This window comes from Scardinius erythrophthalmus, assembly GCF_964197995.2.
Source record: "Scardinius erythrophthalmus genome assembly, chromosome: 3".
Lineage (NCBI taxonomy): Eukaryota > Metazoa > Chordata > Actinopteri > Cypriniformes > Leuciscidae > Scardinius > Scardinius erythrophthalmus.
Genome location: NC_138223.1, coordinates 28466444 through 28486833, shown reverse-complemented (window position 1 = coordinate 28486833; position 20390 = coordinate 28466444). Strand labels below are relative to the sequence as shown.

The 20390-nt window shown below is 37.5% G+C and overlaps 1 protein-coding gene across 2 annotated transcripts; it reads right to left on the bottom strand.

Moving 5' to 3' along the window:
* Nucleotides 1-4803: 4803 nt before the first annotated feature.
* nsun3 (NOP2/Sun RNA methyltransferase 3) lies at nt 4804-17532 on the bottom strand. Of its 2 annotated transcripts, XM_081362435.1 has the most exons (6): nt 17329-17532; nt 17028-17137; nt 15130-15491; nt 12107-12261; nt 8777-8898; nt 4804-7240 (listed from the first exon to the last, which is right to left on the bottom strand). In XM_081362435.1, exons 1-6 carry the CDS (start codon nt 17443-17445, stop codon nt 6973-6975), a joined length of 1134 nt encoding a protein of 377 aa, XP_081218561.1. In that variant the 5' UTR covers nt 17446-17532; the 3' UTR covers nt 4804-6972. The 2 variants fall into 2 exon arrangements, with proteins under 2 accessions (XP_081218561.1, XP_081218562.1); XM_081362436.1 differs by lacking the exon at nt 17028-17137 and having other exon boundaries at nt 17329-17479.
* Nucleotides 17533-20390: the final 2858 nt, after the last annotated feature.

The window sequence follows — 20390 nt, the reverse complement described above, 5'->3', positions numbered from 1 at the left end:
AGAATCGGCTGCAGGGCGGGATTTCCACTGAAGTAGTTTGGGGGAAAAAATCGCGCAAAGAACAGCAGCATCCGAGGATGGGTGAACATGAGAGAGATGGCATTAACACACGCAATTATGTCAAAATGTCCGTTTTGTCGAGTATCCTCATAAGAACAGTCTGAGCAGTCTATTAGTTAAAAAAAAAAAAGTCGTAAATGAAAGTAAAGAGTTGTGAGAGAATGAGACGCGTGTGAGATCCGTCAGCGGCTGTTTTTAAAGAGACAGTAGCCAATAAAGCTTTCTGTCAGTAAAGTTAATCAAAGAACAAAGGTTAAGGTAACAGAGAAAAGCACTCACTGCTCTTGACTAAAGATCTTTTTTTACTTTAATAAGGATTAATCTATGTACAATTTAAATTGTATGCAGTGCAAACTGTTTGATAACTTCAATTTCTGTATATTTTTCCTACCTGTTAGACAAATATTTAAAATATACTGTTTTATGTTTTTCTACATTAATTTGGAGATTAATTGTGAAATTATTACATTATAAAATGTAAGTTTTTTAATGGCAATTAATCGTGATTAATTAACACCACAGTGTTTTAACATATACACACACACGTCACTGAAGGTCACTGTGGTGGACAGTGGGGAAACACACTGAGGTCAGACACACACATCACACACACATTCACCTGCTGTCTCTCAGGCTGTGGCACACACACGTATCTGGCAGCCAGTGCTGCTGTCTGGCCCTCTCCTAGCAGGATCTTCATCTGATCTACTTCAGTCATGGCTGTAAAGTTCTGTATTAGGTTAGTGAGTTTGCTAAAGTAGAGTTCTCTGACTGAACTGTATTTGTGACAGTGAAATGTCTCAAATTTCTCTCTCTCTCTCTCTCTCTCTGCGTCTCGCGCGCGCACCTCTCTCTCTCTCTCTCTCTCTCTCTGTGTCTCGCGCGCGCACCTCTCTCTCTTTCTCTCTCTCTCGCTTGCTCGCTCTGCGTCTCGCATGGCAGAGAGGAGCAGCGTTTTAATCCAGTTAAACACAGATATTATGTTGCTTCTCTAATTTTACATGCAAGTATAGGCGAAATCATTTGTCTTAATGGGTCGCGTTTCAGTCACTATTTCATATTAATTCCGTTGTTCTTTCTCCCTTTCCCCCCGTGATTTTGTCTATATCGCGAATATAAGACGACCCCCCATTTTTCAGCCTATTTTTAGGACAAAACCCTCGTCTAATATTCGGGTATATACGGTAATAAAGTACACAACCAAGCAATGAAAAAAAAGCTTGTAATTAAGACCGTAACATTGACTTACCTGTCGAGAAGAAAGCAGGAAACTTCAGCGTCTCTTTTGAAAGCTTTCTCCTGCATTAGCTATCCCGACATTAACCCTTGTTTTTGTAATCTCCGGTCACGTTTCCTTTTACGGTCTATTTTGGACTTTTTCGACGACGAGGACTCCTTATCCTGTGACTCATATGAATGAACGGTGTATAAATAACCATACAGTGCAGCCTTTTAAACTTGCCGCGGCAGTGACAAGCGCCTCTCTCTGCTCCTCCACTTCTGCTGGCTTCAGTCACGTGACGCTGGCTCTGAACGAAAACGCGTTGTGGAAACGCGTTGGCCTAGTACTTTTTGTCCCTCTCTGCTATTATAGTTTTTCAAGATGGCGGAACTACATGGAAGCCTCCGTGGACTTACCCATCTCATGTATATAAAGATAATAAATTCTTCGTTTACGAGGATTAGTCTGATCATTGGCATAGGTATTTGTACACCATTGAGGGCATATTTATGAATAAAAATATTAATTTTAGATAATAAAATACCTAAAAAGCTACACATAGTCCCTTTAAGGAAACATTTCAAAAATTTGACAATCAAAATCATGTAACTTAAGCGAACTTTGCCCTCATTGGTCAGAATATTCCAGGACTTAGCTCATAGCAGCATTTATGAATTTTAAGAAGGATGAACAAAACCTCACCAATCGTTTGAAAGCGAGACCAATTTGGTTGAACCTGAACTTTCATGCATTCAGTTTCCTCCATAAACATCGTAATGAACAGTGGACAATTTCTCAACTCGTCACAGGTGTGCAAGTTTTTTCTGTCCTTCTCACAGTGGCATTATTAAAACAGCAGACATGGGGAGCTAGTGTAAATGTCAGTGGCTATTTTAAAGTCTTTACCCAACCAGGGCCCATTTCTCAGACCGGCAATGGACTCTTTACTGAGTATGCTTTAACGTTGCCAGTCTATCGTTTCTCGCTTTCTCCTCTTTTCCTCTCTCCCTCTGAGAGGCAATAATTCATTTCCTGCGCGAATGAGCCGCTCACTGATTTGAAAGGGCAAGCGGAGCCCAATGCAGAAAATGGAAGGGCGAAGACACCTGCCGTCCCGGCACAAACTCACACTGAGATATTTTTTTCTCCTTCCATATGCAAGCAGAGCTGCTCTAAAATACATTCGGGCCATTCCACCGAATGGGTGACATTTGCTTGTTGTAACTCTTAAAAATTAAACTTAATTTTTTTATTTTTTTCAACACTGAATCTAATACTCAAATATTTACCTATTCAAAATGTGTATTGGTCAATCTCAGGCAACTTTATTTAATTTTTTACAAGGTTTCTAAGCAGAAGATGGATGCATGTTTTCACAGTCCTGTTACCGAAACTCATGTGACATGCCTAAGCATGTCAATTATTCCTTTGTTTTCCCCACAAGAAAGTGTTTATTTTAAAGATATTGTTGGTTATATGTTCAAACAACTGATATTTGTGACAAAAAAAATCACTTTTAAGGCAAAGTGTATTTTAATAAAAAACACAAAGCCATTTTTTCATTTTAAAGAAGACCGAAGCCTCAAGTTTATAATTTTTTTTTTATAATTTAATTTATTAAACAATTATATAAATGATGGACCAAACAAAACTGATAAAAAAAGTGGTTTAACTTTATTTTTTTAGAAAATAAATAAATAATAGTAACAGGACTGAACACTTGGTAACAGGAATGAACTATTTCATAACAGGAATGAGGAACAGGTAACAGGAATGAGTGTCCATATGTGTGTGCACGAGAGAGAGTGTACATGACTGTGTGTGCATAAGATTTCTATGTTGAAGTGATGTACTATATGCTAGTAGTACTTCACAGCAAAGGAGGTGGAAAGAGAAATAATATTTACAGTATTAAATCAACAAAACAGAGGACTCTACTCACTCCTGTTACGTTAACTCACTCCTGTTATTTTTTCATATAAGTAACAGGACTGAAAGTAACAGGATTGAGTTTTTAAGCAAAAAGTTATCAAATACATGACATATGGCCACATAGCATACATGCTAATAGCATGAGGACACTGAGCAAATTCTAGTAACTTAACAAAAGTTAATATCTTTAAAATAAACAAATACATTCTAAGAAATTATTTAGGTAACAGGATAGTATGTTGAGATTGACCTTCTCAGTCATAGTTACAATTTCATCAAATATACAGAAATTAAAATAAGAGGACTAACTTATGGTCTTCCCATTGCCTTTAGAAGATCAAGATGATACAACTTCCTGTTGAAAATGTGTCTTGTGGAATATTCCAAGTTTTTCAGAGGGGGGAATGTGTTAGGGTAACAGGACTGAGTGAAAACCCGGGGACATGACTAAAATGTGTATTTTATCTAAAATATTAGATAAAATATTTTTTTTCTCATAAAAACAAACAAACATTTTAAATACATTGGATATAAAGTCACACAACAATCCCCAAAACTTATGATTTCTGAAGGATTTTAATCATTATATTTCATGGCAAAGTTTAGAGACAGAGAGTGGGGACATGCAGGAAATGCTATTTTTTTGTGTTCTATGTAGTTTTTATTAATGTTTTTAATTATAAATTTTATAATTTGTAGTTAGCTTAATATGCAGGACATTTTGCTTAATAATAAAATGTATTTTAGAGTTATTTTCATGCAATTTTTTACATATGATGTTCTGGGGACATAAATGTCACCCATTCGGTGGAATGGCTCATTCCAGTTTGTTTTATTGTACATAAAATAGCAACATTAAGTTAAACACAAGTTAACATCAGTTAATGTACCTCAGAACAGAAATTCAATTGTACATTTATGTAACTTCTCTACTGATGGATAATTTGAGTGTACCTGAAAGTACCAGTTTTTTTTTTTAAATGTAAAGATATTTCACACACACTTTTAAGGGTTCCACAGGTTACATATGTGACCCTGGACCACAAAACCAGTCACATGGGTCCATTTTTTTAAATTGAGATTTATACATCATCTGGAAGCTGAATAAATAAGCTTTCCATTGATGTATGGTTTGTTAGGATAGGACAATATTTGGCCGAGATACAACTATTAGAAAATCTGGTTCCACTTTATATTAAGTGGCGTTAAGTACTATGTACTTACATCAAAAAATAAGTACAATGTACTTATTGTGTTCATGTTGTATTGTAAAACACTTTTGCTGTTATTGAGGTGTGATACGGGTAAGGTTAGGGACAGGTGTGGTGGACTGGGTAGGTTTAAGGTGTAAGGGAAGGGTCAACTGTGTAATTTGTAAATGTAATTACATAAATTAATTACAGCTGTAAGTACATGCAGGAAATTTTAAAATATAAGTACAATGTAAAAACATGTAGTTACACAATAAGTACATTGTATCAAATTATTAATTTCAATGTAAGTACATAGTACTTAAAGCCACTTAATATAAAGTGGGACCAAAAATCTGAAGGTGCAAACAAATCGAAATATTGAGAAAATCTCCTTTAAAGTTGTTTATTTATGTTCATGATTGTGCTGCATTCACTCACAAAAATAAATGTTTTATATATTTATGGTGGGAAATTTACAAAATATCTTCATGGAACATGATCTTTACTTAATATCCTAATGATTTTTGGCATAAAAGAAAAATCGATAATTTTGACCCATACAATGTTATTGTTGGCTATTGCCACAAATATACCCGTGCGACCTGTGACTGGTTTTGTGATCCAGGGTCACATATACATTATATATATATATACACACACGTTTTGGAGGAGAAATACTCAGCCCCTAAGACCGTAAATAATTTATATGATACAACACAAAACTGTGATGTATGTAACTAAAAGATTATGCAACTCAATTAACACAATTCAATATTGACAATAAAGTCCAAGAATCAAGTATTTTACTACATAAATAACCCTGTGACTCAATGTGCAGGAAAAATAAGTAATTGAACAATATCTAGACTAATATTCATCTAAATGACCTTAAAATGCATCGCAAACCTAGACTTATGCATAGTAAATACAAACCTAGACTACAGACACAGCACAATTCATACCTTACAAGTGAGCGTGGCAAGAAAAATATGATAGGCTCAACATGTGATAGTGTGATAAAACCCTAGTAGTACACACAAACAACACAATCCTCAGAGTGAATCATGGTGGTTGCAGCATCAAGTTTTGGGTTGGCTTCTCTGCGGCAAGGATTAGAAAACTCATAAAGTTAGAAGTAAAAATGGATGGAGGCACGTACAGTAGAATCCCTGAGGACAGCGTGCAGCAATCCACAAAAGCACTGAAATTTGGAAGACGATTCATCTTCCAACAGGGCAATGACCTAAAACATACCGCAACAGAGCTTGAGCAATATTGCTCCGAAAGAATGAGCAAAAATTCCATTATCAAGATGTGCAATACCGACTTGGAGGCTACGGAGGCTGACAACCGTAATCCTGCCAGAGGTGATCCAACCAGGTTCAACCTTTGGGGGAGTGAATACTTGTATATTCAAATGCAGTTATAGTTAAATAACCCATCTAAGGTGCAGTTTATGTATAGCTGAAATAGCAACAAGCACTGATGACCTCTTAGGGTAATGCTGTTAATGCATAACCCTGTGTACTCTGCTGAAGTTTTTTTTTTTTCATAAAAATAAAGCTACAATGCTGCTGTTATAGCACTAATAGACTGTTCCTTAAATCCATACACCTTGTCTAAGAGCCGAGGTGCATGCGATCTCATTTTCATATATCATATTAATGGTAAACATTCAAGGTGTGCTCTTCCATGATTCAGGAAAACTCTTAAGTTTTATTAGACGCAATTTGTCATTGAGCTCAAAGGCTGACAACAGCGAAACCTCCTCAAGCGGTTCAGCTGAGACGTTTAAAACACTTATGCAAAAGAGAAGAGACCTGAGCCCGCATTCATTACTCAAAACCTTGTTCATGTGTTGCGTTCTGAGATTTCAAAACAGCCTTCACTTGCGAGAGATCATCTTAAGTGGTGCTTCAGCTGGAGGGTCGCCAGCGATTAACATTTCTGCCTAACCTGTGCCTAGGCGGTTTTTTGCCTTTGCCGTGGCATGAAGAAACACTTTTCTAACACTTTTCTTTTGGAAATAAATTAATACTTTAATTCTGTAAGGATGCATTAAATTGATCAAACGTATCAGTAAAGACTTTTACATCGACGCAAACAATTTCTATTTCTAATAAACGCAGTTCTTTTGAACTTTCTATTCATTAAGGAATCCTGAAAGACAATGTATAATGGCTTCCAAATTAAGCAGCACAACTGTTTCCAACGTTGATAGGAAATTAAAATGATTTCTGAAGGATCATGTGAAGACTGGAATAATGATGCTGAAAATTCAGCTTCCATCACAGAAATAAATTACTTTAATAAAATAGAAGTGTTACTTTAAATTGTAATAATACTTCACATTATTAGTTTTTACTGTATTTTGAAATGTGGAAAATAATAATAAACAAAAATAAAATTAAACTATTCTCCAACAGTATTATTTATTTATTTATGTATTGTTTGTTTAGTGAAGAGGGCTAGGATAGACAGTCATGACTCAATCCCATGTGAACACCCCACCTCTGATGTGTTAAAAGTACAACTGCATGCTGCACCATGGCCCTAAGTAAGTTTTTAATATATTCTCCGTAATCGAGAAACATACATAGGTCCCCAAGTTTTACCCTTTTGCGGGATCACTAACTGTCCCACTGAAGGATGGAGGTGGGCAAAGTAGAAATGATCAGATAGAGAGTCAATTAACTGTTGCTCCAGGTCCAGAAGCTCCACCCCTGGATAGGACGCAAGGACCGCCTCCACAACTGATTGGTTCTCGGCTCGTGACATGGTGCAAGTGGAGTAGACAACCACTCCTCCAGGACGCACTGCTGCTAGTGCCGAACTGAAAAACAATGAAAACCACAACCAGCCAACCATTATTTCTAAAACTATGTTAGTAAAAGCAGTGGTGTTATTGTTAACTACAACTAAAACTATTTAAAAACATTTTCATTCCTTGAAATAAGGCTGAGATAAAACAATATAACTATTACATGAAAAACTTAAACTTAAAACTGAAATTAAATGTTTAAAGTCCACCTATTATGCTTTTTTGGATATTACCTTTCATGTAGTGAGTTATTTAGCTGTTTTTGAGTTTAAAATGTGTGCAAAGTTTCAAAGATCAAAGTGCATGAAGTTTGTGACAAATTTGCATAATTCCAGCCTATGGTCTTCATAGGACATAGCACATTTCTGCGCTGTGAAAGCAAATCCTCTTTTCATAGACTTCCAAAAGCATGAGGACTCTGGCTCGAATTGATTCAGTAAAACCAACGCCTCTTCTAGTCACTGTGCATCAAGTGCCAAGGAAGCCTCCGGAGCTGAAATTCAGATAAGGTAATGGCGGTTTCATTTCTGACACACGTTGTAAGCGGTAGACCAATCACAAACACACTGGGCCATCTAACCAATCAGAGCAGAGTAAGCTTTCAGAAAGGATCCTTTATCAAACTGTTTCATTCACTGTAAGAAAAGAGGTGATTCTGCAATGTATATTATGAAAGTGTTTTTTGACATTGGATACATGTAAACTGTTGTAGGAGACTTAAATACCACTGGAAAACAAATTAATAACCTTTGAATCGTTATTTATGCACTAAAACAATAACAAAAAATAACAAAAGCACAAAATTACTCAAATTAAATTACTCAAAATAAAATAAAAGCTAATTCAAAATATGAATAAAGACTATAATAGTATATACATAATACTAAAATAATACTGAGAAACTTTTTCAACAAAATGGTGCTTCAGGTGCTTAACCTTCAGAAAATGAAGTCAACCCCAGGAGGGTAAAATTATTATTTAAGCCCTTTTATTTTCATTATATGAGGTCTGCGATATTTGGAACGCTGTTACGATTTTGTCATTTTCTAGCAATATAGCTAAAATATAAAAAAAATATATAACTTTATATATTATTTCTCATATTAATAATTTTCAATATTAAATCATTTATTATTTGCAAAAAGTCTGAAAATGCAACGAGATGATATAAAAACATTCTTCCTGGCATACTGTTGGAAGGATACAAATGTTATCACTATGACAAAAATTGACAATTTTTTTGTACAAATTAGTAAACCATGCAACAGCAGGATGCAACAGCATTAAATTTCATACACATCTAAATAATGCTTTTGGTCATTAAATTTAGTTTACAAATAGGCTTTTTAAACCGTTCGTGTCAAAATTATGCCTTTATTGTTGTATGATTTAAAATTTTACATAATATCGAAAAGGTCAAGAACTTTGCTCAGATGAAACAGAAACAAGAAAAATAATGAAGCAGCTTTGTTTAGCATTGTCTACTTGCCCACATGAGAGCGTGTGTGTGTGTGTGTGTGTGTGTGTGTTCCCGTGATAGATATTTACCAGAGCAGCTCCTTCTGTAAGAGTGGTAGTTGAGTTCTCTCCTTCAGCCTCATTTCCCCTTGGTGGGTATCAGGGGTATAAAGCCAACTCCGGTCATTAGAGCACGGGGCATCAACAAGCACCTGACACACATGGACGGAGCAACGCACACAGAAAAACACACATCAGAGAACAGGTTTTAACTCCGCAGGGAGGAAAAAAACAGTGTACGAGACTGAAGGGGAATATTTCATGTTCACCTGGGGGATGGCGAACATAACACAAAGAGGAAAGCAGAAGGACAGCAGGGACCTGCCGGTATCGGCCTCATTAGCTCTTTAAAAGAACCAACACACTCCCACCGTCCTCTGTGAGACCGGCTGGGCAAATGAGAGAGTGGCTGAGGCAGAGAGAGAGAGAGAGGTATAGTGGAAACCCCACACACACACCTGGGGCCAATAATCTCAAATCGCACCTGAGCTAGAATCTTCTACAGTGGTTAAACAAACAACTAACGCAAGCGGCAAGAATCTCCCTGAAAGATTCAGATGAGCAATAGACAGGACTGAATGAAAAAATGATCCAAACCTCTCTTTCTCTCTGGAAATCCTGCGGCCCCATACCCACCAAAACCCCTCGTTCCTCGCTCTAGCTAAGCTCATCTTTCTCGGCTTCCTTTGAGACTGCTCTCTCCTCATTAGAACTGGCTGAAACTGCAGTCAAGCTGACAATTGAGCCCCACTGTTTTTCTCCCTGCCAGCTTTGTATTAGAGCCTCTTAATTCCCTCTCTTAGCTCTGCTGCCTGTCTGGCTAAGAGAATGCCGGGGGGCACTCTGGAGACCGACGTCACTAAAGGACATGATGGTGTGGAAAGACCCCCGCGGGCCTGACAATGCGATCTAGGAACGGCTGCATTTTTAAGAGGAGAGCTGAACCTGTTACCCTCATCTAAGTGCCAGCACTGATAAAGTGATTTGATTATGGGCGTCAGAGACCTATTCTTTTGTCACTTCGGGACAGGAGGTTTCATTACCACAGCTTGAACGCGTACCTGTGTCCCCTCCATCGAGGGTCCCGGAGATCTTAAGCATCTGTCCAATGTGAATGGAGGTCAGTGAGAGTAAAAACAAAACAAAAAAACAACACTGCCACCTTCTGGTTGGATCGGTGTATCACAGCCATGTACTTATACAATTCACTGCATCTGAAATGAGAGCTTGTGGCAGTAAAACCCCAACAACTTTTATTCCTTTTCACACAAATTATGATTACAGCAGCAGATTACTGATTATTAAAGACTTACTTTCCTGCGGTTCCTTGCACAATACTTACAATACAATGTTATGACCTCAAAACACTTTTAAAGGTGTTGTATGTAAGTTTTTGACTGTACTAAAGCATACAAATACCATTGAACAAACTGGGTCAGAGATCGCGGATTCTACCTGACCTAAAAAGCCTCCGCACTCATCTAAAAATCTCTATGAACGGGAGCATTAAAACGCATTATTACACGGCTCTGTGGAATGCTTGATTCTGATTGGTCAATCGCATCATCCAGTGGTATTCCTTGATAATAACCGCTGAAAACAGATAACACAGGCTCAACTGGGTTACTGAAGTCAGCAGCGCTCTACACTTGCTAGGAACATTTTTTCTTTGTGGAAGTTTTGCTTTTGGTGAGCTAATAAAATATTAAAACTCAGTCGAATCAATGTTTTGTGTACAGTTATTTAATTATGCCATCCAGTATCATGGCCTCACTCTCTCGTTTCATACAAACGCAGCTGCTGCCATTTCGTGAAACACGAGACACAATAAAAAATTTTTTTAGAAGCAAGCTAAAATAGCATGGTAGCTACAGCAAATACATTTATATCTCTAGTTTTTTTTTGTTAACACTATCGGTTAAGTTTAGGGTAGGGTTTAATGTCGGTGGTATGTGATTTTCAAACGCAATAGAGCATTAAAGAGGCTACATGCGATTTTCTGAAATTTAAACTCGCGACTGACACCTGTGGCCAAAAAACGGAACTGCTCTTCCTTTCTGCTCGCTCTCGTACGTGCACACTTCACAAGTCATTCGCTGCAAAGAAGTCAACATTATGTTTACAGAGGTAAGAACAGTCAAATGCATATATTGTTTGAGAAACTAAGTTTGTTTGCTGACTAGCGGTGGTGGCAGAGTGATCTGAAACGTTTAACATGAACGCGCTTGACGTCACATCCGCAGACAGCGCGTGAAAAATCCAACCCGACAGAAAATAGGAAAAATAGGATACAGGCTTATAGGTGCACCCACTGTGAGCTGACAAGGTGTCAGTATGCTCATCAGGAGATGTTTGAGTCATAAATGGTCAAATAAAAAGGTTATTGTTACGTTTATTTGGGGGAAAAAGTTGCATGTAGCCTCTTTAACCTTTTAGCGCAACTCACCAGACATTTAATTTCTGAACTGCTGTGATACGTACAACATCCAACATAATAAAACAATGCCAGATTCACGTTCATCAGTATCGGATAAAGCTGAACATGTTTTCAGCGCCAGCCACTGAACATTTCACTGTGAAAGTGACGTGAAACATGCAAGAAGCAGAGTAATACCATTTTGAAGAAATGTGGCCACAGGGATGTTTTTTCAGTGAGCCAGTAAAAAAAAAAAAAATTTACTTCTCCTAACATCGCAGCCACCCTGAGCCCTTTTCATTTAAAACCATCACGACACCTCCTGTCGCATTGTGTATTCGTTTACCTTTCTGCTCAGTGGCCCGACTCTTTTCTCACTGCCAGAAGACGATAATACTCAGTCAGCAGTATCTGGGAACCTTAAAAGCTCCATATTCACTGCTTGATTGGCATGTTTGGTCTGGAGGGCTGCTAGCGACCTGCCTAGTGTCTCGTCACCCCATGATGAGTGGGAAAAAAATGCGTACATATGCAGCTTTGCCTTCAAATGACTGAGTGTGCAGAAAACCTCTATTCCACCTTGCAGCTTTTTTGGTTGCTTTGAGATAGAAAGTAAGGGCTTGCACTAAGTGTTACGCCAACTGTGATAAATGAGGGAGTTTGGAGGCATCATCGGTACTCATGTGAGAGTGTCACTCTGACATTCACAAATAAGCAGGTTTCTTTCCCCCAAACACTTGGTTGGGATGACATTCAGGGGAGGTTAATTCAGTGCATTTAGCTTCTGCAGTTGAATCTTACAAATGTTAGGTAATGCTCTCTCCACTGGAAAAGTCATTTGATGATTCGTTCTGGGTAAAAATCAGTGCTTAAAATAGCAAAATGATGGCTTAAGTGTTGTAGTTTTAATGGCTGTGGCAGATGAGCAGAGGTGAGAGTGGTACCTTGTCGTAAGCCCCTGGCCGCACGCTCCCAATGCTCCGGCCGTCCAGGTGAGTCACTGAAAGCAGATGTCGTAGTGTAGGAGGAAAATATGATTCCAGAGTCTTCAGTAGCCAATCATGTCTGTGCCTATCCAGCTCATTACAGTGCAAGAGACCTGGGAGTTAACAAAACTATAATTGTAGGGTACAACAAAGTCATTGACATTTAAATGGGTCATTTAATGAAAATTATATTTTAAATTAGAAGTTCTATGTACTACATAAATGTGCTGTAAGTTTCAGTTCTGAACAACCGAGTCTAAACATAAAATACACTACTGTCTGGAGTTGTATGTAAGTATGGGCATGATTTTTCTTTTTTTTTATAATTATCTTATGCTAACCAAGGCTGCATTTATTTGATCACAAATACAGTAAAAAGTAATATTGTGAAATTTTATTTCAACTTAAAATAACTTTTTTTTCTATTTTAATATTATTTTTTTTAAATGATTTAAAATGAATCATTTTTAAAATGTCATTTTATCACTGTGATGGCAAAGCTACATGTTTAGCATTGTTACACCAGTCTTTAATGTCACATAATCTTTCAGAAATAATTTGAATATGCTGATTTGGTGCTCAATAAACATTTCTTGTTATCACAGCTGAAAACAGTTGTGCTTTTCAATATTTTGGTGTAAACTTCTACTGACTATAAGTAACTTTGCAAGTACATGTCAACTTATTCTACTAACCATAACCCTAACCTAATCGTCTACTAATAATACTCTAATGAGAGTTAGTTGACTTGTAGTTGCAAATTAATGAGAATTAGTTGACATGTAGTTGCAAAGTTACTTTTAGTTAGTAGAATGTCTAAAGTGGACTATCTAAATAAAGTGTAACCTAAAATTGTATAAATTATTCCACTAGAATACACTTGGAATCACTTGTTTCTCTGCTCATCTCCTCATTTATGTCTCTCTCTCTCTATTTTCACAGACATGGTTTAAAACTTTACCCCCACTTTCTTCACTTCTGATTCCTGCTGGCATCCTTTACTTCAAGAATGATTCAAAATTAGAAAAGGCAACAGACCAGGCCACTTATTTTTCTTATTTTAATATTTGAATTATCTGTGCTTTTAAAAATGTACACTATACTATTGATAAAAATGTTGGGGCCATTAAGTTTTTTAAAATAAATGAATATACTTATATTCAGCAAAGATGCATAAATTGATACAAAATGACAGTGATATTAATTTACAAATAAAGCTGTTCATCTGATCTTTGTAAAAAAAAAAAAGCATCAAGTTTGACAAAAATATTAAGCAGCACAACAGTTTTTAACATTGATAATAATAATAAATGTTTCTTGTATCAACATATAAGAATGCTTTCTGAATGATCACGTGACAATGAAGACTGGAGTAACGATGGAAACTCAGCTTTGCCAACAAAGGAATAAATTACATATACACATATATATACACACACACACACTCACCTAAAGGATTATTAGGAACACCATACTAATACTGTGTTTGACCCCCTTTCGCCTTCAGAACTGCCTTAATTCTACGTGGCATTGATTCAACAAGGTGCTGAAAGCATTCTTTAGAAATGTTGGCCCATATTGATAGGATAGCATCTTGCAGTTGATGGAGATTTGTGGGATGCACATCCAGGGCACGAAGCTCCCGTTCCACCACATCCCAAAGATGCTCTATTGGGTTGAGATCTGGTGACTGTGGGGGCCATTTTAGTACAGTGAACTCATTGTCATGTTCAAGAAACCAATTTAAAATGATTCGAGCTTTGTGACATGGTGCATTATCCTGCTGGAAGTAGCCATCAGAGGATGGGTACATGGTGGTCATAAAGGGATGGACATGGTCAGAAACAATGCTCAGGTAGGCCGTGGCATTTAAACGATGCCCAATTGGCACTAAGGGGCCTAAAGTGTGCCAAGAAAACATCCCCCACACCATTACACCACCACCAGCCTGCACAGTGGTAACAAGGCATGATGGATCCATGTTCTCATTCTGTTTACGCCAAATTCTGACTCTACCATCTGAATGTCTCAACAGAAATCGAGACTCATCAGACCAGGAAACATTTTTCCAGTCTTCAACTGTCCAATTTTGGTGAGCTCGTGCAAATTGTAGCCTCTTTTTCCTATTTGTAGTGGAGATGAGTGGTACCCGGTGGGGTCTTCTGCTGTTGTAGCCCATCCGCCTCAAGGTTGTGCGTGTTGTGGCTTCACAAATGCTTTGCTGCATACCTCGGTTGTAACAAGTGGTTATTTCAGTCAAAGTTGCTCTTCTATCAGCTTGAATCAGTCTGCCCATTCTCCTCTGACCTCTGGCATCAACAAGGCATTTTCGCCCACAGGACTGCCGCATACTGAATGTTTTTTCCTTTTCACACCATTCTTTGTGAACCCTAGAAATGGTTGTGCGTGAAAATCCCAGTAACTGAGCAGATTGTGAAATACTCAGACCGGCCCGTCTGGCACCAACAACCATGCCACGCTCAAAATTGCTTAAATCACCTTTCTTTCCCATTCTGACATTCAGTTTGGAGTTCAGGAGATTGTCTTGACCAGGACCACACCCATGAATGCATTGAAGCAACTGCCATGTGATTGGTTGATTAGATAATTGCATTAGTGAGAAATTGAACAGGTGTTCGTAATAATCCTTTAGGTGAGTGTGTATGTATATATATATATATATATATATATATATATATATATATATATATATATATATATATATATATATATATATATAACAGTTACTTTAAATTGTAATAGTATTTTACAATATTGCTGCTTTTACTGTATATTAAATCAACAAAATCCAGCATTGGTGAGCATAAGATACAATTTTCAAAAAACTTCCCAACCCCAACATTTTGAAATGACACTACATGGTGTATCATTAGGTATGTTCCAGTCAGAGATCATTCCACATATATTAGTCCTGGCCCTGGCTATGGCTAACCTGACTCTAAACTAGGTTTGTAACTTACCAGGAGTGGCTGTCTGTAATATGGCCAAACTTTTCCCCCCAGGAGCTGCACAGAGATCAAGCACATTTTCTCCTTCCTTCACATTCAAAGTCAGTACTGGGAGAAGAGAGGCTGCATTCAGGAGGTAGTACTGCTTTAACCAGCCTGGGTGGTGGCCTTGGGTCGGAATACGCACTGGATCCTGATGAATAAAACACTGCAGGGGGATGTGTGTCGTATGGGACTTGGATTCAGGATGTGCCGTCTGTGGAAGGAGGTTTGTGTATCCAAGAGCTGTGAGACACTGCTTGAGGTTTGTAAGGTCACTGAAGCGATTAAGCAGGACACCGTATTGCCATGAGAGTGGATTCAGAAGCACATCCCTGAAGACATCAAACATTTATGTGGGCTAAATTCAGAGATTGTTTAATATATTGCACTTCTGTAAAATCTGGTAAAATCTTACATTTCCAGAAAGCTAATACTTACAACAACAACAAAAAAGTACTGTGAAAGTATCATGGTTTGGTAACGCTTTACAATACGGTCTCATTTGGGTCCTGTTTTTTTAGAATATATATATAAAAATTTGCTTTATCTTAAAAAAAAAAAAAAAATCCTAAGTTGTGGAAAGAGGCCATAGTTGCCTGTAGGGATGACAAGTTATCCTAAGGCTCTAAATGATTTTAGACCTGTTGCTCTGACATCATTGGTGATTAAATGTTTTGATAAATTTGTCAGGGAAGAATTTTTAGTCTTTTAGTTCAGTTGGAGTTAGCTTACCATGACAGAAGGGAAGTTAACGATTATGAAACATCAGGAGGGAAGTAGACCCATGTTAGATTGCTCTCTGTAGATTTTTCTTCAGCTTTTAATACTACTCATGTGTCATAAAGAAACTGATTTCAGAATTTAAATTAGAATTTAAGATTATTGGGGTGGTAATCAGATATTGCTGATGATACTGTTAGTTTGCTGACTAAGGATGAGAATTGTCATGGTCCAGCGGTGAATGATTTTATGACATGGTGTGACGGTGCCTTTTTGCAAGTAAATGTAAAAAAGACCAGAGATATGGTAATTGATTTTAGAGTCCTTTGGCTTCTTGACCAACAAGAGTGAAAGATCAAATGGTGGAATGGGCTAGCTGTTACAAGTACCTTGGGCTCATCATTGATAATAAGTTGCGTTTTGATACTAATGTTGAAGCAGTATGCAAAAAAGGCCAGCAACGGTTACACTGTCTTCTTATGACCGTGTACTATGCATATTATATTGAATATGTCCTTTGCTTCTCTATATGCTGTTGGTATGGTAATGTAAATGTTGAACATTGAAACTCACTGAATGGCATTGTCAACCAAGGTAGCAAGATTATTGGTATTAAACAGACAAGTTATCAAATAGTTTTGAACGGTTTGTCTTACAGAAAGCTAGAGCTATTCATGCATACTCATCCACTGTTCCATGAATTTAAAATGCTTCCTTCTGGTATGAGTTATAGCCTAGTATGCCTGAACTTAAAAGCAATCGGTACAACTAAAATAAACTAACAATGAGCATTTTTTTTTTTACAGCATGTTTTAATCTTAGTTAATAAAAATGGTCATATTCATTGATGTTATGGTCATATAATGTTAACAATTCAACTTTTGATTTCAATAATGTATTAGTAAATGTTAGGATTAACATTAACTAAGAATAATAAAATGCTTTAGAAGTATTGTTCATTGTTAGTTAACAAATGAAACCTTATTGTGAAGTGTCACCCATGGCTTTAAATGTCAAACCATAATACCCTTCCCATAATAAATGTAATACTATTATAACCTAGTAAGTGAAAGCATGCTAAAAATGAACATTGAAAACGTTTTTACAGTATTTTAGAAAATGATTCTTTTGAAAAATCCTATGCCCACCTTGCACTACGCCACTGCTCTCCAAGCTCTTCACTGTATTGTGCATCAAATTGCTTCAGTACAGTCATACAGACTTGCCTCCGAGGTGCAGATTTACACTGTGCTGCAAGCTAATGATGTGAACAATTATTTAACCATATTTAAATAATAATTATATGTGTGTGTGTGTTTAATAAGAATGATTATAACAATTATCGTATACTTGATACACATAAAACACATAATAAAGTGTTGCCAGTTTTTTTTTTTTTTTTTAGTAATATAACCATATACATCTACCCTCGATGTTTAGTCCGCTCACCGTATTAGTGACTGTGCAATGACCATGAGACGAGGCGATTAGAATACACTTAAAATACTTCAGCGCGAGAAGAGAACTGCTTGAAAATCCCTTACAGCATAATTTCGGAGAAAACATCGATGTTGGTATACCGGTTTTTTAAAGAATGTGTTGTCCGTCTTCTGACCGTGTTCCCCCAGAAACGTGGATTATGATCTTAGTTCCGTGTTTCTGTGTTCACAGGTCGGCTTTCGTTCCGCGTCAGTTCGGTCCGATGCATTGCGAACAGCCCCAACAAACACCACCACCACACTGGTCCAACAAAACCCAACAACTGGTGAAAGTGTTGTGAAATAAAGTCCGTACATTTTATTTGGTTACAGTTTATTGTGTGCCCTTGTTACAATGTAATTATACAAATACGTGCATTATAAAAAATAAAGGTTACACTTTATTTTACGGTGTCATTGTTGCAGTGTAATTATCTGAGAACCAAGGAAACTATTTTTTTTCCTAATCATATTTTTTTGTGATTCCATATCTGTTTAGGGTTTAAAAAAAACATCCTACAATTTACACATTTTTATTTTTATTTTTTATTTTTATTTTACAGCATGTCCACTGTAGTGGACAACAGGATCATTTGAGTACGAAAACAGACACATTTGGTAGAAACAAATTTTACCAGATTATAGAGGTTTTTTTTAACTAAGAATACATACATTGTGGGCTGTAAATTGATTATTATCCAAGAATACAGACATTTTGATTATACAATAGACACATTTATCATTCTTGAATCCTTTTCCTTATATTTTGCAAGGATATCTTTACTATTACAGCTTAACACTTTGTTATGTCCGTATCCTTTTATTGGTCCCCTTGAATCCTTTTAGCGTTATTTGAACAATGAACTAATGTGAAACTGATTTTTTGGGGATTTCTTCCTTCTGTCAAACTGAATCCAATCTAGTTTTTCCTTCACTCTTCATTTTGTTCTTAGTATGTTCTTTGTTAGTGGTGATAGTCCTGGAAGCAATTTCTCTTTTTGGTAATGCAGAGGAACATCTTGTACATTTTGTACATCTCATGTACGTCTTATTTCTGCATCTTTCTGCATGCTTGGTATCCATCATCTCAGGCATGTGCATGGCTCCTAGTCTGCGCACAGATGGCTGGTTGTGGGATCCTCATTTTAGATGGTGGCTCATACTCATCCTCACTCTCTTCACAGCTAGGACTAATTTGAAGTCCAGATACTGATGTGTGTTCTTGGATGATCTGTGCAGAGCTTTGCTGTCAGACTTGTATTGTATCCAGGAATTTGTGATGGCAACATCAAAGAAGTGACTGATCACTCGCGATGTCCATTTCCTGGTCCTGCCTGACATACGATAGAAGCTAAGCATGCGATCACAAAGATCCACACCACCCATGTTGTCATTATACTGCTTAATTACTGCTGGTCTTTTAACCTGGACCATGTGCTTTTCTTTCTTGGACCATCTGGTACAGATGTCTTCCGGGTCTTTCCCATGCACAGTGGATGTCATGAGCACTGGTTTGTTGTCGAACCATTTTGTGATGGCCAGCTCAGGACTCTTTCAGGCCACTGACACTGATGTTCCTCTCCTCTCCCCTCTTTTTTGTCTTCTGGCAGCAGGCACAGCTTTGGGACACGGTTCTTCATTATAGTTCCAGTTGCAGGAGGGCCCTTTGCCAGCAATGTGTCCAATAGATCTATGGTTGTGAAGTACCTGTTGAAGAATATGTGGCTTCCTGTTGGAACAGATTCAACCATGCGTAGAACTGCTGCAGCTCCAACTCCTAACCTTTGGACTGTAAAGGTATTCTTCCCTTGGTAGACTTCAAAATCAAGCATCAGACCATTTGGGGATGCGAGGACAATGACCTTTAGGCCAGTATAGGGTTTGGCTTGCCGGGAACATATTGCCTGACTGGACAACGGCCTGTGAATGAGAGGATTTGCTCATCAATGCAGACCCTTTCTGGCTTTGCAAGGCTGAGACAGCCTTGCCGCACACAATCGAGTATTGGCCTAACTTTCCAAAGAATATCTGCCTTCTTTGTTTCCTCTGTTACAGCCAGGTCATTGACAATCTTGAAGGAGTTTCTTATCCTGAAGAATCTATCCCTAGTCATTTTGCTACTTATGACTGGCACTTTAGTCTTTTTGGTCCAAAACATTTTAATTCTGGGATAGCCAAGGCAGGCCATGTGGACTGAAATGCCAAAGAAGATTTATATTTCTTGTGGCGTAGTGTTCATACACACTCCTCTGCTTTGCAGCTCTCTTTGATTTGTGTATGTTGCCAAATCTTCAAAGACCTTGTTGTCAATGTACTGTGAAAATGTGTTGTAGGGTCATCTTGACACACAGGAAGCCCAGATAACACAGGTGCAAATCTGATATGAAGGAAAAAAAGAATAATAAATGATAAATAATAACAGTTTAAATACTCAATGCAGCTGAATTTAAAATTGTGGAACTGCATCAAACATACATAATACTCCTGGCCCACAGAGGGCGTCGAGTTTCCTGCTCATCCCTGTCTGTATCTGTGTCTGCATCTGTCCCTTCAACTGAGCCTTCTGCATCGTCTTCCTCTTCTTCATCACCGTCTTCTCTCACTGTTTGAAATTCATCCTCATCGCTCTCATCATCTGACAACTCTAAATCTGTATCTCCCTCGACTATTTTGTAAAGAATTCTTTCTGCTTCAGTTCTGTTTCCTATAACAATGTGGAGTCATTACATGAAGATAGCCCTGATGTCCACTATAATTGACATTCATAAAATGGCAAATTTTTCAAAAGATACATAATGTAGTTGCTATCAGAACTAAATATATGATTCCTAACACCTTAAAGGGATACTTCACCTCTGGAAAGATGAATGTGTATTTAAAATAGGTCATTTATGTAGAATAAATGTGAAGAAATTTTTGAATTTGGAGCTTTCTAGACTGAGAAAAGCCAGAAAATGTATTTTTGGCTTATGTGGATGAAAGACAACAACTCCCAGAATGCACTTGCTTCGCTGCCCTAGGAAGCCACTCCCA